Source organism: Onychostruthus taczanowskii, unplaced genomic scaffold (assembly GCF_017590055.1).
Source record: "Onychostruthus taczanowskii isolate IOZ18803 unplaced genomic scaffold, ASM1759005v1 scaffold108, whole genome shotgun sequence".
In the NCBI taxonomy this organism is placed as follows: domain Eukaryota; kingdom Metazoa; phylum Chordata; class Aves; order Passeriformes; family Passeridae; genus Onychostruthus; species Onychostruthus taczanowskii.
Genome location: NW_024497408.1, coordinates 519,834 through 546,622, shown reverse-complemented (window position 1 = coordinate 546,622; position 26,789 = coordinate 519,834). Strand labels below are relative to the sequence as shown.

The 26,789-nt window shown below is 40.4% G+C and overlaps 1 protein-coding gene across 5 annotated transcripts in view; it reads left to right on the top strand.

Annotated features, from left to right (window-relative positions):
• Positions 1-26,789, top strand: part of RAI14 (retinoic acid induced 14) — an 85,897-nt gene that overhangs the window by 47,132 nt on the left and 11,976 nt on the right. For all 5 annotated transcript variants that reach the window (XM_041419343.1, XM_041419308.1, XM_041419335.1 and 2 more), the window contains 6 exons: positions 1,385-1,515; positions 18,252-18,340; positions 20,074-20,138; positions 23,612-23,669; positions 23,866-23,936; positions 25,319-25,425. In XM_041419343.1, coding sequence (XP_041275277.1) covers positions 1,385-1,515; positions 18,252-18,340; positions 20,074-20,138; positions 23,612-23,669; positions 23,866-23,936; positions 25,319-25,425 — 521 coding nt within the window. The remainder of the gene's footprint in view (positions 1-1,384; positions 1,516-18,251; positions 18,341-20,073; positions 20,139-23,611; positions 23,670-23,865; positions 23,937-25,318; positions 25,426-26,789) is intronic.

The window sequence follows — 26,789 nt, the reverse complement described above, 5'->3', positions numbered from 1 at the left end:
CCACTTCTTGGACAGTGCTGCCATTCATACTCCTGGTTCCAGGTGGTGTTCTTCCAACTTGTCTGCTCTCCTGCACATACTGCACTCTCCCTAATGGTTCTTTTAATTTGTTTTTTAAATGACTTTTAACCTGGAACACTTTCCTCCTGTTCCTCCTGTTTTTCAGGGTGTGAACCGCCTGTGGGGTTAGTTCATGTAAGTGTGCACATCATACACTTTTCCTCTCAAGCCCAGACAGAGACATGTCAAAGGAAAAAAGTCTGTATAGAGGATCAGGGCAAGGTGTTGAGGGGCAGGGTGGGGTGTTTTTTTTATTGTTTTTTATTAAGTATTTCTCAAGATATTAGCATGGATTCAGTAATTCCAGAAGTTGTGTACAAATCAAGTGCTTATGAACAGACTGTCGTGCTGGAGATGAGCTGACTGATGTGACTCTCCTGAGTGTAGCTGGCTAACACTGCTTCAAATACAGCTTTTAACTGCACCAGATTGTTTTCCTGGAGACTGAACACTGTTGTTAGTCCAGTGGTGTGCAACTTTCGACTCCTTTTCCAGAGCTCATTATGCTGTGATCACATGGAATACAGAAGGTTAACAGTCCTCTGTTTTCTTAGGATCTTGCTAGATTCTACTTGGAAGTCTTTTAGAGGAAATAGGCCATTGTCCTGATCGTTCAGAGGAGGAGGGAGAGTCATCAAGTTGGGAAGTCATGTCCTGTTCTTGATTCAGCTGCTGATCAAAAAGATTTAGTGGATTAGGTTTGGAAAGATCTGAAAGTAGGGTGGTTTTCTTTCAGTAGCACTGTGTGAGTGGTTTTTTGTTTGTTTTAAAGACCAACACAGGATAAAAAATTCAACAAAGCTAGCTGCCGTCTGCAAAGGGCAGTCTCTTAAGCTGTTAACCTCTACAAAATGTGAGCTGGGAAAAGCCTTTAATATGGAAAGTTTTGGCTGGTTTTGGTTGTTAGGGTGGGGTCTGGATAAGATGAGGCACCTCATTGCTTATCCATGTGATGTATGTAGTGAAGGTCCAAGGGGCCGGTACAGCTCTGAAATGGAAACCAGGACTGGAAAAATAAAGAAGAGTGTTTGAAAATACAGTAAGAAAATATGGTATTTTTTTTCCTGCACTACTCATCTATGGAGTTTCCAAGTTGCAGTTCATCTTCAGTCATCGCTTAGGCCCTGTTTAAGCCATCAAATCCTTGGGAACCTCTGCTGCACAGCTTGCAGATTACTTTTATGCAGCTTTGTCTGTGCCATTTCTTTGGGTTGGGCTTTTGTTTAAGCTTTCAGTGGTGATAAATGCATGCTGGATCATTCTGGAGAGCCTGTACACAAAGCTGGTACTGATAATATTTCTCCTTTCTTTTCCTTTTACTCAGACCAACGAGTGGAATAAGAATGATGATCGTCTGCTGCAGGCGGTGGAGAATGGAGATCCTGAGAAAGTGGCTTCACTGCTGGGTAAAAAGGGAGCCAGTGCCACCAAACAAGACAGTGAGGGCAAAACTGCGTAAGTCCAACCAAAACCTGTGATTTAACTCGTGGAAAACCCCAGCCCTAGAAGTTTGCCACTTCTGTGATTTAAAAAACAGATACTATCCTGAAAATGAAGGTTTCTTTTTCTTCTGAAGCACAACATATTCTGCAAGTCTTGATTTGTAATTCTACCTTTAAAATGCCATTTCAAAACCATAAACCCATTGAGGTAACTTGAAGGTTAACAAACTACTGGATGGAGTGGGATCTTTTAAGGACAGGGTGTTTTCAAATTTCATGGCACGCTGCACATTGCACACTCCAAAAGGTATTAATCTTTGGGGATATTTTTTCCCATGGACATTACTTTAATAGGACAGAAATTAAGATATATTTTGATGGGTTTGACTGAACTGAAACTATGGTGACAGTTTTAAAAACCTGCAGATGCTAAGGATTTGCCAAGTGTTCCTTGTTTTGAGTGAAGTGTGCTAATGAAAGTTTTGTGTAAATGAGATTCCTTTTGATATATACATATTTCATATCTGTCTTCTGTTCTTCTTCTTGTTCTCCTGCAAACATTCTGAATTGTGGAAGATAAAAGATTTCACAAAGAAAACTACAGCCAAAAGATTGCTATCCTTGTACTCTTCTCTGTATGGTGCAGAAAGATGATTCGGTGGATAAGTGAGAAATAGGTGTCCTGTGACAGAACCAAAACCTTGATAAAATTCTGGATAGACGTGGGCAAAGGAGGACTTGGAAGGGCAACACAAAGCAGTTTATACCAAACTCTAAGTTCTGATAAATTACCTCTGGATTACATTTATTGAGTCTTACTCTGCTTCTTTCTTGGTCTGGTTCAATTTCCCACATCTGCTCTATTTCTACTCTGGATCTGAGGGAGCTGAGTGATGGATTGACTCATAATAACCTGCAATTTCTTACTGCAGAAGTCCGAGTCATCAATTACGTCAAGTGGGCTTTCTCCTCCATACTTTAATAGGTTTTTAATTTTTAAAAGTTGGACACGTATGTTTTTCTTTTGGCCATTGAATCTTCAGAATTACAGCTGTATTTAGCATTTCATGGTTTTACAATCAACATAACTTCAGAGCTCAATTCTTAAGATCTTCCTAAACTGCACTCTGTATACAGTGTATCCTGTGTAACACCTACTTTGCAAGTTTCATGTATAAATTGATACTACAGATTTTTCTAGGGAACCACCCAAGACTGAATTTATCAGTATCACTTAACTCTAAGAATGTAGCTAGGTATTGGTGCAACAATTTTTGAGCTTTACATGGTTACAATAAAAAAAAAAATCCTGTTGTCATTCTTTGTTTCCATCCTTGTTGTCAGTAAGCATATATTTCTATGAATGATGGTGTTACTAATAATGCAGTTGCAAATACTTCTTTCAATTGCTTGGAACAAATGTGAGTTAGTGCTATAAAGATCTCTGCTGCTTCTTGTTCTGTATTCTCATTTGACTGTCATTCACTTTTAAAATTTTTTCTGTGTTGTGGTTTAAAGGCAGCTTGAGAGAAAAGAGAGAAAAGCAGCGTTGCTGTGATGCAGAAATACAGCATGTCAAGTCTCATTCTGTTTCTGGTGCTTTGGGAAATTTAGCAGACCTGCTCAGGTTATTTCTCTCTACATTTTGAAAGATAGATACTGACAGGTGTGGAAGCAATGACACTAACCTGGAGAGACATAGCTACCAAAGGTGGCCCAGAAATGTTCTCCAGCATGTCTTATTAATATTGGGCTCTGTCTTGTTTGTGTTTTTATCACTCCAGAGTATTTTTTTGGTGTGTACAAAACGGAGTTCAACCATCATTTGTGCAACATCTCCTACATTTGCAGTATGATGCCAGCGCTTCATTCCTGCTGTGTGTCTGGGTGCCTGACACAGCTATTTTTGCCTGGCCTCAGAACCTCTGCTTAGAGGAGTAGATCCTTCTGCAGCCCAGCACTGAGGTCTGTTGGTGTGCTGCAAGGGGATGGTGCTGGTTTGTTTGCTACCCCAACTGTAACATCAGCAACTCCTGTGCTGGGAAATCACGATCTGCACAGGGCTTTTTGGGAGAGCTGCCCACCCTTGTGCTCAGATTTCACAAAATCACAGAATGGTTTGGATTAGAAGAGATCTTAGAGATATCTCATTCCAAGCCCTCTACCATGGGCAGGGACACACACACGTGGCCATGTTGCTCAAAGACCAGTCCAACCTAGCCTTGAACACTTCAGGAATGGTTCTTCCATAACCTCTCTGTGCAACCTCTTACAGTGCCTCACCTCGTTCACAGTAAAGGATTTCTTATTACTATTTCATTTAAATCCACCCTTTATCAGTTTGAAGCCATTCACTTTGTCCTATCTCTATGTGCACTTGTAAAAGGTCTCTCTCCAGCTTTATTGTAGGTCATAGGTACTGGAAGGTGCTCGAAGCTCTCCCCAGAGCCTCCTCCCATGAGCCTTGCACATGGAAAATAAGGCAGTGATTGGTGACAGCCACCATGGCTTCAATAAAGGCAAATAATGGCTGACAAATTTGTTGGCCCTCTGCAGCTGGGTCACAGCTGTGGGGCATGAGGGAAGAGCAACAACATCACCTGCCTGGAATTTGCAGAACACTTGACACTGTCCTGCACAACACTCCTTTTGCAGCCTGGAGAGACATGGGATAGACCAGTGCTCCCTCTCATGAGGGCAGAGTAGAGAGGCAGAATCACCTTCCTTGACCTGCTGCCCACAGACCTATTTTGATGCAGAGCAGGGTATGATTTCTGGGCTGTGAGCTGACATTGTCAGCTCATGTCCAGCCTCTTGTCCACCAGCATCCCCAAGTCCTTCTTGGCAGGGCTGTTCTGGGTCTGTTCATGCCCAGCCTGTGTTTGTGCTTGGGTTTGCCCTGACCCAGGTGCAGGACCATCACTTGGCCTTGTTGAGCCTCATGAGGCTCATGTGGTTACATTTTGGGAAGTTGTCTGCAGTGCCATCTGGGAAGGAAGCTCTTTGGATGAGTGTTCTATTGATCCCTGTGAGTACATATTGATGTGTTTGTTTACTTAGTTCGGATGAAGCTGACTAACCAGAAGAACGTGGTGGATTCAGTTATGTAACAGAGTGCATAATGTGATTAAAGACTTTGGAATGTGCTTGAAAGCAAAAAGGAGAAACAATTACACATTGCAATACAGGTTTGTTAGCTCCATCATTGTCTGTATCCTTAAGGTGTGACATGTTTCTTTTAAGACTTTTCTTTCTCAGTCTTTTTGTTAACAACCATACAAACAAAATTTTCAATGCTGTCCAGATTTTTGAGATATAGTCATATAGTTCATTAGTTTAAACAGAAGGTGGAGGGGAAAATTTTTCATGCTTAGAGAGGTACTTTTAAGTTTTTATTTTATAATTAGATGACTTCCTATTATAAAATGCTTGAACTGAAAGGAACAGAGACCAGAACCAAGAATTCTTTATTAGTCCTGTTGTGTACAGTATGTATCATCCCACTGAGTCCTGCTATGATATGCTCGAGCTTTGGCTCAGTTTTGGATATTACCTCCTAAATTTCCTCTTGGTCTCCTCTTTAGTCCCTACAATTTAGGTCCTTTATTTTGTGACTTGTCAACATGCAATAAAATGGAGGTGCTTAAAATAATGAGGTCTAGGTACCTCATTAATTTAAGGTATCTAGTATTAAGGTAGACTTTTCTTAGAGATACTATTTACAAATTTTCATTAGGAGGTTTAACTCCTCAGCAGTGTCTCTTATAAAAAGGTACTTAATAAAGACCTTGTCAGAGTAATGAAATTATAGTTTTTTAAGACTTGCTTGACTTTCCACACCGTCACCCTGCCTTTGACTAAGTTCTTTCTATAAACAATAAATCACTTTTAAGGCCATGGAGCAAATCCACCTTTGGCATAAGTTGACACAGTCCCATTGTTGCTCCCACTTACATAGCACAGACTATTGCCAAGCATAGTTGTAATGGAACCTATCTGGAAATCTGACTCTGTCATTGTAGTCTTACTTTGCCAGATAGGTTGGTTGTTTTTTTCTTTTGGTCCAGCTTCCTTAAACAACAAAATGTGGCTTTCCAGCTTGGAATTTGATAATTTAAATCCACTTAAACTAACAAAAAAAAGTTTTCAAAAAGATCCCTTTCAGGAATGATAGGATTGGATTAATTCATGTGCTGCACTTTCCACAAGATCGAGTGTTCAAATGGGCTGTTATTTTAAGAAGCTACTGCCATTATTGAGGGGAAGTGGAGGGATGGGGGTGGGGGAGTGATTTTGGAAAGGATTTACAGTGTATAAATGGTAGCACTTCCTTGTCCTGAAGTTATTTTGTCAGTGTGCCAGTCCATTACTGCCATGTTTGCATGTTTCTGCAAGGTACTAAACTAGAATTAAATGCTTTTGGCTATTAAGTGAAACAATAGATCTCTGTACATTTTTTTTAATCTGCAATTGAATCAGTTGTTGTTCAATAAAATTACTCTAACGATAGTACAAAAAAGCTTTAGAAACCTCTGCAAATTTAAGGACTCTTCCACAAAACTACTGCCAATAGCAGTTAATAGAAAAGATATATTTTCATTTGAAAGAGACTGTTCATGCCTTGGAGGCTGAACTAAAAATAAATTTTGGAGCATATTCCAACTGCAAATACTTGATATTTGTTATGTACATAGTATTCATTTTTGTTTTCTTCCTTTTGGATCTTACTGAATAAGGAGGCGGGGGTGAGTGGTATGAAAAACATCACTTTTCAAAAAGTGCATAATGTTTTAATTACCTTTGAGAGAGAATGTTTCCTTGTATGTAATAATATTTACCTTAAAAGAAGCAATTGGAAGAATGCATAGAATGATAGAACAATCTGAGTTGGGTGGAGCCCACAAGGATCATCAAAGTCCAAGTTCTGTCCCTGCTCCAGACACCCCAAGAGTCACACCATGTGCCTGAGAGCATTGTCCAGACATTTTGAATTCTGTCAGGCTTGGTACTGTGACCACTTCCCTGGGGAACCTGTTCCAGTGCCCAGCCACCCTCTGGGGAAGAACCTTTTCCTGATATCCAGTCTAAACCTCCCCTGACACAACTTCAGGCCATTCCCTCAGGTCCGGTTACCACAGAGCAGAGATCAGTGCCTGTCCCTCTGCTTCCCCTTGTGAGGGTGCTGTAACTCCAGTGAGGTGTCCCAGCTGCTCCTCACATGGCTTCCCCTGCAGACCATAAAGCAAAGTAAGGTCAAGGGACCTGCTCAGGAAATTCAGTTTTAGGAGTAAAAAGGGAGGGTAGAAGTTGTTGGATTCCAGTGGGTGTGGGCAACAAAACAGCAGCCATGTCCCTGCCAAGTAGGTAGAAGGAAGCACAGACTTTCTGAGGCACTGTGGGTTTGGAGAATTCCAGAGCACAGTCAGATTGTCAGCCCTCTCTATCAAGTGACATGGAAGAATGATCTCAAATGGGGCCCTGAACAGCAAGAAGCTTTTGAACAAATTAAGCAGGAGGTTGTCCATGCAGGAGCCCTTGGGCCAGTCAGAACGGGGCAGGATGTGAGGAATGTACTGTTCATTGCAGCCAGGGAGGATGGTCCTTCCTTGAGCCTGGGACAGAAGGGACCTGGAGAAACTCGAGGATGACCTCTTGGCTTCTGGAGTCTGGGATACAGAGGATTTGAGGCCAGCTACACCCCAGCTGAGAAAGAGATTCTGGGAATTTATGAAGGGGTTTGAGCTGCCTCAGAAGTGTTGGGCAGTGAAGCACAGGTTGCAGAGCTTTATGTATGAAGCCTGCTGGCTTTGTATATTGCTGGATGAGAGAAATGAACAGTGCTCTAACTCTACACTGTCTTGTGGATGTTGGCAAAGCCGCTGTGGTTGTGTCTGGACCAACAGAAAAGGAGCAATTGGCAGTGCAGAGAGAAACCCATCTGGGCTGCTGAGCTGTGGCAAGAAATCGCTGCCCAGGTAGAGGAGTTGGCTGTAAAAGTGCATCATGTAGATGCACACAAATGCAAGAGTCAGGCTGCTGAAGAGCCGTACATCAATTTGATCTCTGAGAGAAAAAAAAAAATTAATTTACTTTTATCACAGTATTTAATTTCTGATGGTCCAGATGGTCGCAATAATGTCTAGGTTTCTGAACATGGACAAAGTAAGAAAGACCACAGGGATCTCAACCTTTGTTTTATCTCTGTCCAACAGATGGCTGAAATCTGGTTCTTATTCCAAAATGTCTTGTGAAGTTTATTTCCATGGGAGATCTGGGTGTAAAAGCTTTTGTTTTTCTAAATTTTTTCTGAAGTTCTTTTTAGGTTCAAATCATGATTGTTTGTTTTTTGTCCCCTCCCCTGCCCTGCAGCATTGCTAGGGTTATAATTTAATTAAGATGTTGATATTAAGTTTCCTGAAAAATTGCTTTCCACTTCAGACAAATGCTCAGAAGTGCTAATGAAACTCTAGGCCATGGTTGGATGAATGTGTCCACTGCCAGGATACTAAATTGGGCTAATTAACTTTCTATTATGTTCAGTATGAGCTGATTGTTAATGTATGGTGAGAGGGAATGCTTTTATCTCCTCAGCAGAGGAGCAATACTTAACTTTGATTTCATAATCAAGTCATGGCGATGCATGAAAAAATCCACACTGCCTACAAACACCACTGTATTACAATCATGCAGGCTTTTAAATGAGATCCATGCAGTGGAATTCATGATAGTGGTTCGTTCCTAGCTCTTGACTGAAACTGTGTAGACCATTTCCGATGGGTTTGACCCCTCACTTGACCCTTCCAACTAGAGTTGGAAAATGTCATGATCCAGTTTTTAGTTTTTGCCTACACTTTTGACAGGATTTGAAACAGCATCCAGACTCTGTTGTACACATTTTTAAAGCAATTTTTATAGGCTATTTTAGCATTTTTATACCTTCATATTATTAGGGAAAAAAAAAAAGAGAAGGGGGGCCATCTTCTGAAGAGTCAGAAATTAATCAACTTTAGTTGTATTTCAGTTACAAAGATCCTAAACTTTTTACTTTATCTCTTTAGTGACTCCCTATTCCATATAAAGTTCTCTGAGCATTAAGCCTCCCAATGAATTTTGCATTTACATGCACAGGGCTTCATGCAGACAATATCTAAAGTTCAAAGACTAAACGATCAGTCTGAAATTTCTTGAGCCAGCTTGTGTCTTCTGTTCTAAATTTGCTTTTTCACACAACTGATGGCTATTGTTAAGATCTTTCGTATTTCATTGTCTTTTAATGGGGCTGTCATCTCAGAGGGAACCAAGTCCTCTTCTGAAGGGCCCTTGTACTCGTGTTTGGGCAGCCTGTGAGCCTCCTGCCCACAGGCAGGATCAGCCAAACCTGTAATGCAGCATCAGGCAGCCACTGGAATTCCCTGTTGATGCAGCTCCATTTGCAGCGTTGCCAAACACCCAGATTTTGCCAGACCTGGCTGGCTTTCAACAAGTTTGTCAGTTGCTTGGATCAGAGGAGAGCCTGGATGATTGGGAGTTTTTGTATGCCTGGGTTGAAACAGCTGCAGTTTGGCTCATGTGGAGGCAAAACCCAGCACTCCAGTTTCCCATGGAGAATGCTGTGGCTGCTCCCTGCTCTTGTCCCATCTGAGCTGGCAGGAGAGCCATGAGGGAAGCATGCCTCTCATGGGTTGGGCCAGAATCAACCTCTTCAAGGCTGGAGGGGACAGGGTTAAGGCTGCAGTTGTTTTTCAGATTTATATCTACATAATGGGCTGCAGTTGTTTTACATGTTTTTCAAAGACTTATGCAACCAAATGAGCTGTATGTGTAGATTTTAATTATACCCACTGGCTGTTACTGGCTTAAAAATATACTCTAATCTAGGAAGGGGAACAGACAGCCGAAACAGAGCAATGTGCAAATGTTGAGTTTACTTAAGTGTTTTTTAGACTTCAAATTGAGGTCTCAGGCACTAGACTGTGCTGGTGGCTGCTTATTTACTGTACTTAAGTTTCACCCTGTTTTCTGCTACTTTCTTTACAGGTCCTGTGTTAGGAAACTGCTGAAAGGTAGTTGGAAAGTAACTGAAAAATTTAGAAAAGCTCTGAACTTGCACATGCCTCTGGCCCAGCCCCTGGTCCTCTTCCAAAATATGGAATCTTAAGTAGTATAGTTTTTCTGAAATACAAAATAAAAAGTATATTGCCATAATAATCCAAAGAGCTTATTTAAAAATAAAATAAAGTGGTCATATTAACCAGTGATCTTTGAATGTGTTTCAAGTAGAGTAATTACTTTGAGTACATGTTATTGCACTTGGTTTGCAAATATCCCATGAAGTAAGAGAAGTTCACTTTGTACAGCTTAATAAAATAATAAATACATCCAAACAGTTGCTTCAAATCTGAAGAGATGGGAAGTATTATGAGCATAAAAGGTACAGAAACATCAAGGACAACATATCCTGAGCTATCACTTGTCAATATCCCTCGGGTTCATAAGGATATTTCTGCTCATTGGTTCATGGAGCACTAGATGCAGTTCTTAAGCCTTGCTGGATTTCATGCTACAAAAATATTTGGTTTAGATTAACCTTTACTCAATTGCTGTTACTCTTTTGAGCCTTTTCCTGGCCTCTTGTTATGCCAACATGGTTCAGGATTGCATTGCTTTAATGTTCATGACTTTCCATATACAAAGGTGATTATCAGCAATTGCTGACCCGCAGGCAGCAACCCCAAGTGAGTTGTCTTGGAGGATGTAGTCATTGCTCTCCTGTTTGGGCTTAATTTTAACCTTGAACTCTGTTGGGCCTTGAAAGGGCTGAAGATGGCTAGCTGGTTCTACCCAGCTTCTGGAAGAAAGTCGTCTTTACCTGGGCACATCCTCAGAGATTTCACACTGTGCTACAAAGATGATGTGCCATTGGGCATGTATACTGAGAAGGTAACTGAGCACCTGACTGGATTTTATACATGGGGTTTGGTCTGAAAGAAATTATCAGAAGTAATCTTCCCTACTTGTCTGCCTTCCTTGGCTTTGGAGGCTCAGGCCATGCTGCACAGATTTCTGGGCTCTTTACGCTTTCTGAGACTTTGTCATACTTTGTTAATTTTTTTGCCCTACAACTCCAAAAATAAAAAAGTATGTCTAAATTTCAACTTTCTGTCAACAACTAGGAATGCCGTGAAGCTTCTGCTTGTAGAATCTTTTTGCATTTCGCTGACATTAGTTCCTGAGGAATTTTAAAATAGACACTGTGCAAGAAACTTTATGGGGTAAATCTAAATTGTGAGCACTTCTGTTTACAATTGATGGTACACGAAAGGAAAGTCCATACATTTCAGACTTGAAATGGGAGTTTGTGTTAATGTGGTAATAGAGTTTGCCAAAGAAAACTGTATGTGAAAATGGAAGTGCTAGAGCACAACCTGAGAATAAAAAGTATAAAGCTGCTGGGGATCCCAGAAATCTCTCTGAAGAGCAACTGGGTGGATATTTGGCTGAGTTGGAAGGCTAAAATCAGGAGTCTGTAGTTTGCCAGCTCCTGTGTTGCATGATGCAATTTCTTCTTTTCTGTAAGAAAACAGCCTTTAAAGAGGCTTGCCTTTTATTAATGTCCTATAGCTTGAGGTGTGTATGATTGAAACAAGACTTTTCATGCTGTGATGCAAAGATGGAAACTTTATATGAAAACTGCATCGGTTTCAGTGGTGGGTTTTTTGGTTTTGTTGGTTTTTTGACCCAAATTTGTCCCAAAATATGTAGTAACACAGAAGGGGCATGCAGGATTTTTGTCAGAGGGTTCTGTGTGTACTGGGGCAGGGCAGGTGCCATCTCGTATTAAAATAGAAGGACACAGGCTCTGTACAGCGCTTCACTTTACTGAGGCTGGTGCTAAAGTGGAGAGAGGGGAAAATAATCTCACACAGCTCCTGGTAAATCCATACTTGCCTCTCTCAACTTCTTAAAAACTTGCACTGCACTCTAGAAGTTGTTTGCAGCAACTCATTGAATGTTTTAAAACTCTAAAAACATAATTTTCTCAGCTTGTATTGATGCCAGCTCTGATTTCAAAACAAAATGTGTTTCCTTTCTTCCTCCTAAGATAATTTTTAAACTCTTTTGGCTGCATGTATGCAAGTGACAGGATAATGATATGGAATGGCTCCATTTTTGAAAAGCCACATTTTTTTACAGTTGCTTTTAGGAGCAGGTAAAATGGGTGCAGTGTACACCCATTTACCAATTACAGCAGAAGCTGTAATTTTTATTTGTTTAAATAAAATAATAAAAATCCCCAAAGAACTGGTAAGTATTGATAGTGATTACCTGTAGATGTCTGATTTTCTTTTAAGACAGTCTGATCTGCCAAATATCAGTATGACTCCTCCATAACTAAATTACTTGTTCTCCCTACAACATATGTTGTCCCAGATGAGTGACAGTATCTTGATAATGCAGTCAGGAAAAGATGAAGATCCCTTTGACTTTCATAGCAGAACATTCATGGTTTAATTTTAAGTTTAAGGTGAAATTCTACATGCTGCTCCTTATTTTTCATGGACAGATTGCCTCTGTGCTGTGTGGTGAAACAGTGGAAGGCAGCTTTGGTTTCCACTGATTTTGTTTCCTGTGCCAGCTCACCTGCCTGCCTGTGCCAGTGCAAGGAGGAATCACAACCCAGAGAGGGCTTGCAGAGGAAGGAATGCAGAAGACACCTCCTATTTCAGAACTGTTATGGAGCTTTCCCAGTCATTTAATCTGAGGGTGGTAATTTCTCTGTTATTGGGTTTGGGGTGTGTCAAATTCAACTTTCAAAATTGTTTTGATGCTGATAAAATCTCAAGCTCTTCACAGATCAGTAAACCATATTCTTCTACAGTGACTGCTCATGGTGCTGCTTGTGAGAGGAGGCCACTCTGGACTTCCTCCTATGTGACATCAGCTATTCTCTTCATGCACAGAATGTGCTGTTCTGGTGGTAACTCATGGCCCTTTCTCCTTCAGGTCAGGTCTTGGTGCTTCTGCCACTCAGCCTGTGGCGCAAAGCAATCAAAAGCTGGATAATACTACTGTGTTTATTTTAGCTGTTATTGAAGGAAGAGTTGAGGCCTTGAGGGACGTCACTGTAAGCTAGGTGCTGCTTCTAAAATATAAAAGCTCCAAGTAAAAAAGCTCCAGTTAGTTCAGAAAGCCAGCTAGGTTATCAGTAAGTCACTTTGTGGCTGAGATAGCTGGTGAATTGCTTGCCTCTCTGATCTGGTGGTAGCAAAGCTTAAATGTGCTCAATTTCTATTTTTTTCTTTTATTTAATCAGCAGTACAAGGTCTCTATGCAGCTTTCTATCTTTATCATTCTTGTTTGTTTGTGTGAAGGTATTGGTTGGTGGAGGGACTATAAATCATCAAATTGTTGGAAGGCAAGTTAGACTTTTTAAAAGTCAACAAGGAGTTGACATCCATTAGAAAATGAAGAAGAATGATCTGCTTTGGGGAGGGATGTTTCTAGTCAAAATAAACCTTGACAATGAGTGTATATGCGTTCATAGTGTTTTTCAAACATTATTGCACTTAAAATATTTTCAGAGCACTCAGATTGAAATTAAAGAGAACAATAGTATTATACGCTTGCATATAAGTTTGACTGGGTTCCATGTTTGTCACAATAGGAAATAGCAAATACAATATTCACTTAACATCCATAATTCAGCCAAATTCCTTATTGGCTTAGGATTTTGGTAAGTAGTGTGTTGAAGTGCTTTCAGGCCTTGGAGAAAATCTGTGTTACAGAGAATGCTAATTCTGCCCAGAAAAAACTCTGGAGCATGACTTTGCCAAAGAGATTGAACCCTCTGACTGGGTGTAATTCTTCTGCTTTTTTCCCCCACTGTTTTTCTTTTTGCAAATGATAATTTCTTTGTTAAAAGGTTATTGTCTTAATTTAAGACTTAATGTTTATTTTTTCTGATTTTATCCTGTTTCTCTTTACTTTTGTGGCACTTCCCCTAGATATATGGACCACCCAGCTGTTTTAAGCCAGCTGTCAAAATACCATTCAGTAAGAGGATTTGCAGGAAGCAGCTCTGCAAATGGTTGAGCAGAGAACCTGAATATAGCAGAGCCACGTCTTACTGCTACCACCTTAGCAATTGCCATCAGCTACAGTTTTACAAGTCTAACCCCTAAATATGGATAATTTCTGTTCTACTTATGGTGTAATGATTTATAAAGAAAAGTTTTATGTGAGCTGAGTAGTAAAAATTACAGTCCTTTTTCATTTGAGTTAGACTGACATTTAAGTAATTTTTGAAAACACTCATTCTTGGCCTTTTGGCAAAGACTGGCTCTATATGAACTCTTGTGCTCTGTCTGTCAGATGCTGGTTAAAGACATCGTCATTCCCTTGCTGGTTTAATATTGTAGCCAAAATGTGGGAAAGGTCGTTTGCCCTGAATAAGGCATGGGCTTGTTTAGGACAGATGTAAGTGCTTCACCCGTTGACATCTCATATCTGTAAAAAATCTGCTGCTTCAGAGTAGTTCAGGGATGTCATACACAGCTGTGCCCTCTGTTCCGGCAGCAAGCATCATAAAAAGCCTCTATCAATGTGGGGTTTTTATTTGAGTAACATTTCAGGTCAAGAAATTTGACGTCCTGACAAGATTTTGAGGTGATAGCCTTGTAGCTGTTCTTCAGTTGAACCTGAATCTCATTAAATGAGTTCACTGTTACTCTGAAAGTCTGTTTACTCCAACTGGGCTTTGCATTCTTCACAACTAACATAATTTTTCACCTTTTTTTGTTAAGTACTGAGTAATTATGAGGTCTGTACATTCCCAATAGGAAAAAGCAGTGTCAACCTACTGATATTCCACCTGCTGCAGAGGTGGGTTTTGAACCACTGGGAATGGTAGCGGCTCTTCTGCTCACTGAAACGTCTGGATACAATAAAAAGAGACCATCCTCAGGAAGAACAGAAATGTTTTACAGCAATAAAAGTAATCTATCTCAAACAGTTCAGGCTCGGCTATCAAGATGTGGCTCTAAGAGGCAGTAACAGGCTTATTCATTGTGAAGGGAAAATGAACTATGTTGTGATGGGATTTTCAGCTGAATGAGAATCCAACCCTCGGTGTGGCCCTTGGTCCAAATGAAGTCTTACATGTTTGTTTTTGTTTACCTAAGTCATTGCACAACCAGGAAATGGGAGGAAAAGTTGTTTGCTTTCATATCAAGGAAAGTTTATTCATAGGAGATGTAAATAAAATGCACCACTCCTTAAGGCATCCAGATGGTGAGAACTCCAGTATTTGGAAACCTGCAGTTTTTGCCTCAGATATTTTAGGAAGTTATGTAGTGTGTTAGGAATTATTCTGAAATTAATGTCTACAGTCGTCTTTGTTTCAAGAGCCTGCCTTGCTACATAGGATTCCTCAGTATTTACTACTCAAGTGTTTGGGTTTGGGGTTTTTCTGTGTTTGTTTAGAGTCGGGTGTTTTGTTTGTTTGGGTTTTTTTAACTAAAAAAAAAAAAATTAAAAAAAAAAAAAGGAAGAAAACCACACAAAAAAACCCCCAAAAAACCCCAAACCAAAGCAGGGGTTATTAACTTTAAAATCAGAATTGCTTATTAAGGGGGCACGTTTGTCCAACACTGATAGTTTAGCTTAAATATTACTGTAATAGGTTCATCCCATTCTGGAGTTGTTCTCTCTATAGAGCAGGACTCTGTTTACTAAATCAGCAGTTAAATAACTGTATTCCCCATTCCCTTCCAATTGCTTTAAGATTGTTAAGGAAAAAATACCTCACTACAGGTTTATGTGAGAGATAGTACCAGAACAGGGATGCAGAGAGGAGTCACACAGCAAGCCATTCTTTGTGAAATAAAACATCTGCTTGTGTGATGACTTGTTGAGAACTGCCATGGGAATTGTTTTTGTTGGTGGGATTCATGTGTTCAGAGGAGCATAGCCTGAAAAGAGTTATTTTTAATTTTCTCTGATTTTTTTTGCAGTCAGATTTTACCTAAATAAAACTTCTTTAGCACTTGTGTGTTCATGTTGCATTTGGCGCCATACAACAAAGTCTGTCCATAAAATCTCAGTGCCCCAGATTTAGCCAAGTTATTATTATTCAGGTATTTATTATTACTCTGAATATTGTCAAATGTAAGTTAGCCAAGTGTGTGCTTCACAGTCTTCCTAATACATGAGTGAATTTGGTTGTATTTTGTGTTTACACAAATGTATTGGAGCATGTTTTGGTATTTTGCTGGTATGTTGTGCTGGCTAAATTAGAGGTGTTGGAATTTGTCAGACTCCGCTTGTGTCCCTCCCCCAGTCATTTTCCCAGAGCCTGAGAAACCACTTCTTCCAAAGAATGTTTACACAACTTTGCATTGGTGACCAAGTACATGAAGTTTTGATTTTGACTGACTGGAGAAAAGACAGCAGCAGCGCTGCTTGTGCTCTTGGACATGTTAACTCTTCAGTTTGTTCCTGGCAATAGAGTTTGCAGGATGAGCACACAGAATGCCTTTGTATTTGCAGAGAAAGGTTCAAGGCTTAAGCGCTGCCTGTCTGCCATTTGCAATCAGCAGCAGCTGGTGTAGAAGGAAGGATTCCTTCTAGGAAGTGAGGTGGTTGCTGTACTTGATAGACAACTCTGTTTCAGGACTGCTCCTGTTTTGATTAATTCTCCTCTCTTTGCCAGATGTTGTCTGTAGGTCTCTTTCTCTGCGGAGTTTTCAAGAAGTCTATGGCTTAGAGAAACATGGGGTTGTAGTTCACACATTCTGTGAATGAAATACTCATTTCATTCCTGCCTGTTGTTCCAAGTTTCCCTGATTAGCAGGCTGAACTTTCAGTGTTAGCTTTAATACTTAAAGGAAGCAGTTGTTCAAAATATAAACTCGTAAATACAGTAGTTGATGTGGCTCTGTGATTTTTGATGTTTCTTTTACATTCCAGGGGAAAATCCCTTCTACACAGGGGTGCACAATTGAAAAATTAATACCTGCTTCAAAAGATATTAGAAACCTTCCCAGGAATACTGGCTCTTTCAGTTTGGTGAAATGTTTGGTGCATGTTTGATGATGGTTCTAACTTTCCACACACAAAGAAATAGTAATTAGAAGTGTTTTGTCTTTAATTTTTGTTTTACATTGCTCCCACTGAAAAACTGCACTGTGTGCGTCAGGCTGAGGTTGGTAGGACTCACATGGTGTCAGGATGTCTGCCCATATCTTAAAACTTGACAACATTGGCATGTCATGCATCAGGAGGATATAAACTTCTCTGTTTTCAGAAGCTTTTCCTTCATTTTTGCTTCAGGGCAAAATGAAGTCAGCAGCATCTCTGTAGCACTGCTTCTGGGAGTCTTGATGTGCCCAGCCTGAGGATGTCAAACATAAAATCTCAGCTGTAAAAAGGCTTGAATTCAGTATAATTTCTTTGGTTTGTTCTGTAATTACATCTTAGGTAATTGATGCTTGGAAGTGCATCCTGCTGTGGTGTGTTTGGAACCTCTGCAGTTTCACACTGTTTAAGCAAGCAGGTGCTTGGGGTGAACAGCAAAAGCACAAGTGGAAAAAATACATCTTGGGCACAATCTCCCAAATATTCAGTAGCTTCGATTTCTCCAGGTGATACTCGCAGTAAAGTGTTTTCCCCCACCCATACACAAAGGAAAGATGAGCTTTATAAAGGACAGTGCAGAAGTACAACTTGATGTGGTTTAATTAAGGAAATGCAGAATCTTGTCTTAGAGGAACTGAATTTTGTCTGCTGAAAGGGGAAAATCTAACTAAATCTGACTATATCTAACTAAATCTGACTACTCTGACTAAAATGTCTAGAAGAAAGTCAGGTATTTTGACTGTTTTCTTTATTAATTCCCCAAGCCCAAGCATTCTTTGAGATTATGTTACGTCACTAGGGACATAAGTTTAGAAATTGTGTGGAACTAGATGCACATAAAGTATATGATATGAGCTGATGAGACAGCAGCCTGTGTAAAATCATAGAATCATGGAGTTGTTCAATTTGGAAAAGACCTCTAAGATCATTGAGTCCAACCATTAACCCAGCAACCCATGCCCACCACTCTACAGTGTTCCCCCACCTGTGGCACATCTGCCTGTCTCTTAAATATGTCCAGGAGCCTTCCAGGGATGGTAACATCACCATCTCCCTGGGGCGCTTTTTCCAGTGCTTCACAACCCTTTCAGTCAAGACATTTTTCCACCTGTCCAATCTAACCTCCCCTGGTGCATCTTGAGGCCATTTCCTCTCATCCCATCCTGAGTTACCTGGGAGAAGAGACCAACCCTCAGCTGGCTGCACCCTCCTGTCAGGCAGCTGTAGAGAGTCATGAGGAGGTCCCTCCTGAACCTCCTTTTCTCCAGACTAAACATCCCCAGCTCCTTCTGCTGCTCCTCAAAGAACTTGTTCTCTAAAACTTTGCCAGCCTCGTTACCCTTCTCTGGACGTGTTCCAGCACATCAACATCTTTCTTGTAATGAGAGTCCCAAAATGAACACATTATCTGACCTGCAGTATGGAAGTATGACTACAAAGTATTTCTGATGTGCCATCTCACTTCCAGAGCTGTTATCTTCCTGGGAGGAAATGGAAGGATGCCAGAAGATCTAAGGACAGGGAGGAAAGAACTTGCCAGTGTGCAGTTAGTGAATGAAAGAGAAAAGATATTTTAATAATAATAATAAAAGACATGTAAATGCTCTCTTTCAGTTTTCACCTGGCAGCCACGAAAGGGCATGCAGAGTGCCTCAGGATCATGGTGACACATGGTGCAGATGTGACAGCCCAAGATGGTGCAGGTATGTCTCTCTATACAAGTAGCATGATACACTCAGTTTGCTTATGTAGTTATTGATGTGCAGAGTGAAAACACAGATTTGACAACTTTGCTTTTCCCCACAAACGCTGTAGGAAAAGCAGTTGTAACACTTGCAGGTTTGGGCATATTTGCTTTCCTGCACAGAGAATTCAGAATCTAAAGTCCTTAAAAACTTTTGTCCTAATACTATAAATTTCAGCATTTGTAGTGAGCTCTAGATATAAAATATTTGCTCAATTTTTAAAATTGTTATTTTTAAGTGAAAAAAGAAGAAAAAAAAAATCTTCCCCACCTCTTCTTATTATTACAGGTTGCATCAAGATCTTCAGTTTTACTTTCATGTTTGTCCAAGCTATTAATCCCATTAACTTTACAGGAGTTGCACTAAGACATTTCTTCAGGATTATGACACAGTGAAAACAGCTGATACAGGCCAAAACAGAGTGGAGAGCTATTAAGTATGATGTCTCAGTTCTCAAAAGTCCTGTGCTTAATTACTGCTATGCTAGGAGAATGATGGGAGCTGAATTTGAAACTGGCAAACTCTTCTTAATAGATTTCGGTTGACACATCTTCAGAATCTGTGCCCAGCATTTTCTCTGGCTGAGCCACCTGGATGACCTGTCAGCATTCTGTCTTTCCATTAATGATCTGTAATTGCTGGGCTCAGGAGTTCTGCTTTGCCACTTATTGCAGCCTGAGGGAATCTCTGTCATATGTGGGAATCATTTGCCCCTCTGTATAAAGAAGTGTCTGTGATAGTGCAAGAAGCATTCATATTTTATGTAATGTTAAGGGAATATATGTACCTGATGCAGACAATAATTCCAAATTCATGCTTCACCTTGCCTGATGATGTATTGGTCACTTGAGTAGTAAAGGATAGCCTGCCTACTTTCACCTGAGAGCGTCAGCCCAGTACTCTTTAGTGAAATCCTTCTATGTGAAAGTCACACCATTTGCAATGAGACCTTCCTGTCACAAGTGTCTTTGTCTTTATTGAGTACTAAATCCTGGGTCCTTCTTTTCCTAGTTGTTTGGGTAATTTCTTCTTTGGTGGTGGTCCTGTCATCAATTTTTCAGATGCTCTGTAAGATGAAGCTAGAGGAGAGACTTCTGTGTTTCGTCATAAATCCATAATCAGTAAATCATCATGAATTCAGTGAAATATAAACCTGTGGCAGGAAATAGGGAGTAGGAAATCTGTGAGGTGCAAACCAAAGTAGGCCTGTGTTTGAGTATTCTATTAAGTTTGTGGGTGACACAAACTTAATATAGTTGTAAATGATGAATTTGGCAGGTTTTGCTCTTGATGCTGGGTATGTTTTCATTGCCAGACAGCAAAAATCATGACACCGACAGACATCTGTGTACAAGGGAGGCTGTGTAATTCTGGAAAATTGTTCTCTAAGAAACAGAATGTAATGTACAATCTTAGACTTGCTTTTTCTTAGGTGTAGTCTGACACAATGTTTGTGTCACTCCCTTATATGAATTAAGACTTTAAGATTATTCTGTTACTTGCGTGAACAACAGGTAGTAAAGACATTCTGCTTGATGTAGCTTTTCACTTTATTTTCTCTACCCTTACTTTTTATGTGTTGTGATAGGAACAAGACAGGTAATTCAAGATTTTTCCTTTGACGTGGAAGATTTTATTCCTGTGCTTTGGCATGATTGAATAATTAATTTGCTTTGCTTTTATTGTTTTAGGGCACAGTGCTTTACATCTTGCAGCAAAGAACAGCCATCCTGATTGTGTTAAGAGGTTACTTCAGGTAAAAGAAAAATCAAATAAATTTTGATTTTTGAAATTTTCATTTGCTTCCATTAGACTCATTTTATGCTAATAATCTGCACCTCACTTCTATACTATTCTATCTCCTTGGCATCAAGAGAGGTGCATCAAGAGTTTAAACATAAAGAGTTTGAGGACCTTTCAGGCACTGTGAATGGATGATAGAAAACAGTGTATCTTCCCTAAGTGGTCTGCAAATACAGTTTTCCATATCCAGCTGCTCTGACATGGTTGGGTTTCAAGTAGGTGGTAACTTCAGTTTAACTTCCTGTGTTTTGTCTTTGTGGTTTGATGACTTGGAATTAGGTGGATTAAGAGTTACGGGGGAAAAGGTTTTTCACTACTGAGGGGATTCTGATAATGTTCCACTGGAATACTTTCTGTCTGTTCACCATAGAAATGTTTTCAAGTTTAAAGTAAAAAAGAGATGAAAACAAAGTAGTTTAGATCCAAAAATATTGTGGAAATAATCAAATCTTCAATGAAATGAGGTAAAGGACAGTGAGGGATTAGAAAGGGAGTTGAAAGAATGGGGAGAGAAAATAAGGAAAACAAAAGTGGAGATGAACAGAAAAATCTCATTGTGTTGAAGATGAGTGTTAGTAAGCAGACACTGTCCATCTCAACTCTATTTCACAACTACAGGTAAGTTTTCATGGTGGTGATCAAAGAAACAGAACAGATTTTTCTAAGTTTGGAGTTATCAGGTCTCAGATAAAATAATGAATACAGACTGAGAATGCAGATGAAATAATGATTAACAACCCCGCTGGAACGCGATGGTGCAGAAAGAGAATGGATCCTGTGTCCCAACCTCCAGACTGTTTTTCCCTGGCTGCCTCCGGGCTCTCCATCTGTCCGGTGGCTGACGTCTCTCCGTGTCTCTGAGACACGGGGTGCATTTCACGGATTCCCACCTCCACAGCCCTTGCAGGCGCTCTGCCCTGCTGCTCCCGGGCCGGAGGGGAAGGGTTTTCCCAGCCACGATCCCGGTCGCCATCAGGCCGTCGCTGCTGGCATCGCAGGCTCGGAGCTGGCCGTGCTTAGCCCCAGGAGCTGCTGCCCTTCCACCTCCCTGCCGCTACCACAGGCTGTTCTCGTTGGTGTTTTTCTGCTTTCATTTCAATATGCAGGTTTATAAACACGTTCCTAAGTGCACACCTGTGGTAATATTCTCCAGTAATTCATGCTTTTAGGATTATCTTCTGTGAACCAAAATGTGTGTGCAAGGAATGTCTAACCAGTGTTGAGCTAAAATAGGCTGAGTAATTATTTTACACGGGCAGAATCATGACATTTTTGTTACAGGATGTAATGGTCTGTGTGACCCTGTTTTCCTAGATAAACACAAGTGTGTTGGAGACAGTGCTGCATGTAGAAGTCAAAAGTTACAATGTTTGTTTTCTAGCAACTCTCCAACAAAAAGCTTTGAAACTTGTGAAGGGTTTAGAGAACCACTCCTGAGAGGAGCAGCTGAGGGAGCTGGTGGCATTTAGCCTGGAGAAAAGGAGCTTAGGGTAGACCATATCACAATGAGAAAAGAAGAAATAGCCTCAACTTGCACCCAGGGAGCTTTAACTTGGATATTAGGAAAATTTCTTCACCTGGAGGGATTTAGGAGATGTGTAGATGTGAGACATGTCTTAGTGATTAACTTGGCAGTACTGGGTTAATAGTTGGATTTGATGATATGATGGCTATTCTCAACCCAAATAAACCTAGGTTTCTATAATACTCTCTCTTTGCTGTAACTAAAACAAAAATCTTCTGTGCTAAGATGAGCCTTGATAAGGGTTCGGATTATTTTTTCATTACTATTTATTGCTTTGAAGCCTAGTTTGATACGTAGCATCTGATAATTGTAATACAACAACATATAACTCAATTGTTGGTGCTTATTTTTAAAAATGTTAATGAACCCCTATTGCATTTGACAGTGAGCCCATGGGAACCTCATGAGCTTTGACAAGGCCAAGTGCTGGTGCTGCACCTGGGTCAGCTCAGAGAGCCAAATGTGTCCTGGGCTGCATCCAGAGCCCTGTGGGCAGCAGGGCAGGGAGGGGATTCTGCCCCTCTGCTCTGCTCTGCTGAGACCCACCTGGAGCACTGCATCCAGAGCTGGGCTCCCAGCACAGCAGGGACAGGGACCTGCTGGAGCCAGTGCAGAACAGGACCATGAAGGTGATCAGAGTGGTGCCTTGAGAGGCTACCAAGAAGAGAGGCTGGAAAATGTTACAGGAATAAAGTTAGGTATTCATTAGAAAGGCCTTCAAAGGATACCCCTTGGTCAGTACAAGAGCCTGGCCAAGGCTACACCCAAGATGGATGATGGGTCACAAGTTTTCACTTTTGTAAGTTTTGATCCATTTACATATCGGAGTTAATTGTCCCATTACAGTTTCAGGTTATGAAGTCCCATCCTCCCAGATTGCTCTCTTCAATTTGCTGTTGTTTGTACTTTTTAGGCCTGAAGCTGCAGTGGTATTCTTGGGCACCTTGGAAATCCTTGGAAAAGGATTGTTTTGTCTAACTAAACTGTGAAGAGAACTTGCAAACACTTTATATGGAGTTCATAGTTATGAACTAATGCAGTACAAACTCTGGATAATATGAAAGCTAAAACTTAAGGCATTAAGAGGGATGGAGCACTGCTGTGAGGAAAGGCTGAGACTGTGGTGTTTAACCTGGAGAAGAGAAGGATCCCAGGAGGCCTTGGAGCTGCTTTTCAGTATCTAAAGGGGCCACACAAGAAAACCAAAGTGGGTTTTTACATGGGTATGTTGTGATAGGACAAGTGGCAATGGCTCAAACTGCAGGAGGGTAGGTTTAGGTTTGGTGTTAGGAAGAAATTCTTTATGTAAGGCACTGGCACAGGTTGACTGGAGAAGTTGTGGATGCCCCATGATCCCTGGCAGTGTTCAAGGACACGTTGGACGGGGCATTGAGCAGCCTGGTCTAGCAGAATGTGTCCCTGCCCATGGCAGGGAGTTGGAACAAGACGATCTTTAAGGTCTCTTCTAATCCAAGCCATGACATGGTTCTATGAAATAATGCAGGACACATTGCCTTAGGACATTAGGATGTGGTTGCTTTAGCTTTTATGCTAATGTTAAAAAGAAAAAAAAATCTGCGGCAAAGGAGAGATTTTATTGATTTACTTACTTACTTACTATTTTATTTACTGACTTAAATTATTCTGAAACTATAACCTTGTTTAGGGAGAGTTCTCTTAACCATGAGGATTTCCTATGGCTTCAATATAAGTTGGTGTGAAGACAGGAAATACCAGATTGGTAGAGAGAGAAGCTGTACCTTCCTTCAGTGTTCTTCTCTGAAACAGCACATAAATCTTTTGGCAAAGATGTTAAGCACTCTGTCTATATAAACCCTATGTTTTATTTTCTTTGTATTTCTCTAATTGCTTTTTTTCCTTCTCCTTATTGAATTGTGCAGAGCAAATGCCCAGCCGACAGCACGGACAATTCTGGGAAAACAGCTTTACATTATGCAGGTAATTTCTTTGATGAAATTTTGTACTGTTTTGTTGTGCTTGATATTCCTAGCTTATCAGCCTAGAATTTTTTTTTGTACCCCACTGTAATGCTGCAGTATTGCAAGTGGAAGTGTGGGACACAAATTTTGAAATTGGGGTTTAATGAACTTTCACAATTGTCTTGTTGTTTAAATTTAATTTTATTTTCTTGTAGCTGCATGTGGGTGCCTTCAGGTAGTTCAACTCCTGTGTGAGCACAAATGTCCCATTAACATCAAAGATTTGGTACGTACCTCCTCTCCTGTGTGTACTGCAGACACTTCAGAGCTTTTATCACCCTCATTCCATGCCTTACCGTGCTCCATCTCGGGTGCAGTAGTTCAAGGCAATGCTGTGCTCACACCTTCAGGGTTTCTCTGCTGGAGGAAATTCCTTTTGCAGCTTGCCATTGCAGAGGTGAGGAAGCAAGCACACATTCACAATCTGATACCGTAGTGGAAGGATTTGCTGATTGTTGAGACATTGGCACAGGTAGCTAGAACAATTCTTACACATTCAAAACATAATTAAAAGTGTTTCCATTGTCCCCAGGAGGCTTTGGAAAAGGCTCAGTATGTGGCCAAGGGCTGGAAAATGCTCACAAAGCCCAATCAGAGCATGACACACCTGAGGGGAACAAACATACCTCACAAATTCCAAAGGCTCAGAGACACTACTGTGAAATGTCTACAACCAACCAGGTCTGGTTTTGGGAATGATGCAACTGCCTGATAGAAAACCTAATGACAAAAGGAAGGGATCTGTAAAGCACAGGCCAGGCAGGAAGTGATAAAGATACTCAGACTTGTTTGGTTTTGGCTTTGGTCTATATCTGGTCTTTCTAGCAAAAACAAATATGTCACAGACATTGACATCTGATCTGAGATTTCAGGAGATGCATTTTAAAGGTATAAAAGGTTTATTCAGTCTTAAGCCTGTAGGAGTAGCTTAAAAATGTTTTGAGCTACATCATGCCTAGGTATAGGAAAGAGAGAGACCAGCCTCAGAGGTGCATGACAAAATTATAAGGAATGGTCAGAATTTGGGTAGTGGACCTAATTGGGAAATTCCAGTTAGCTACTAGTAAAAAAATAACCTTACCTTGAAGGTGGTCAAACACTGGAACTGGTGCCTAAAGCTGTGCCTTTACCTTTGGAAATGTGAACAGAGAAGTCTCTGAGCATTGTGCTGAAACTTGAAGTTTGCCTAGCTTTGGATTGAGAAAGAAGTGGGAGAACCCCCAGATACCTCTAAAGGTGTCTTCCAACTGTGTTATGCCATGACTTTATGAAATGTATTTTTGCTTAATACTTAGTTAAAATTACCATTTTTTTGTTGTGGAACTACAGAAAGATATTTTGTATTTTCAAAGTAATTGTGTTTTAGCATTGAGCAAACAGCAAAGGGAGTACAAAAGCAAGTTCCTACTCCCTGTGTTTTGCATCATCCCCAACAGATAAGAAAGGAATTATAACACACTCAGCTATGTTTATGGTACCCAGGACAAATGTGCTAATAGCACCTCATTTCTGCTATGTAAAGGTGAAATTTGTAGCTGACTTTAAATCTCAGCGCATTTTTGTAAGTGGACGGAATACTGTTCATAGTTTCTTTATATGCATTTCTAGGATGGGAACATACCTCTGCTGCTTGCAGTACAAAATGGTCATACAGAAGTCTGCAAATACCTTCTTGATCACGGAGCAGACATCAACACCAGGGATAAAAATGGAAGGTACAGCAGGTTAACTTGTTGATTCTTCATCAAAGCTGACTGTCAAATGAAGATTTCTTCTCAAATCCTTCCCAAAATAGTTGGTGTAAGGTGAAATAATGCTTTCTGTACTAGACAGCATATCCTGATTGTTGAGAAGACTTACAGAATTCTGACTGAAGTAAAAGATGAAAGAGAAACTGTGTTGCTATAAAACTAATCTGCCTGTAAGATTTCCCTTGGGATACCAGAGCATTTAAATGATTCCTGTGCAAATATGATTGATAGCACTCGCCCACACAGCATTTTCTCAGTATTCCAGTTTAAAATGCTGCTCTCTTCTTGGAATCAGTTAACACCTCCAACTTAAATCCTTAAAACTGCTACTTGTGAGTGAAATCCGTGTGGGTTGCTTTTTCTGCCATAATGCAGCCGCAGCAGCAAGAAAAAAATACAGTAAATCTCTACAGTGGAGATGCTGTTTTTTTAGAGGGTGCCAATTTGAAATTTTTCTGCATTAAGAGATAGTGCTTGTATCAGACAACTTCTTCAAAAGCAACATTCTTGTAGTGAAAAATACAGTTGTTCTGATGATACTGACAAAGATCAAGAGTCTTAGAAAATTATGGACTATTTTATAAACAGCCAGTTAAATTGTGGAGGTAAAGTAGGATACTGACAAGACTTGGCACTTACACTTCATAGCAATTTTGATTATTCTGTGTGACACAATGCTGATTCTGTTCTCTGGTGGCACCTGTGAATATAAGACTGGGCTCTAACTTGTTTTTTATCAGTCCAAAGTTCATTAGAACGCTCTTTATTTCAGTTGTCTGAAGAAAACCGCTTTGTTTTCTGTCGGTTTTCATGGCCTCGTTGGTGCTTTGAACCTGAGGTGCTGCACACTCTGGGGCCTCTGCCTTCCCCCTCACTCTCCTAGTGTTTAATCAGCAGACAGTGTTAAGACTTTCTGCTTTAATTGGATGAAGGGGTTTCTGTCACAGATATGACTCCCATTTTTGTATTTTTTTTTTGAGATAGTACTGTATGTAGAAGCAACAAAACTTTGTAACGTGGAATGTGCTGGTTTAATTGTGGTGAGGGGAGTGACTACTCCTGCACCTCATGTTCCCAGAAGTAGTTAAGATTTTACTAAAACAAGAGAAACTTCACTGAGAGAAGAGAGGGATAGCCTTGGAAAATGGCATCTCCAGATTTCTATCATGTCCAGACTAAGTGAATTATTTTGGTAATCTAAAACCATCCCTGTGACTCTGGAGGTGTTATCCAAGTTATCACTCACCACTACTTTTAGCACAGTACTGCAACAGTGTCACTTTTCCAAGTGACTCACCCATTAGAGGGAGTATGTTTAATTCATTAGT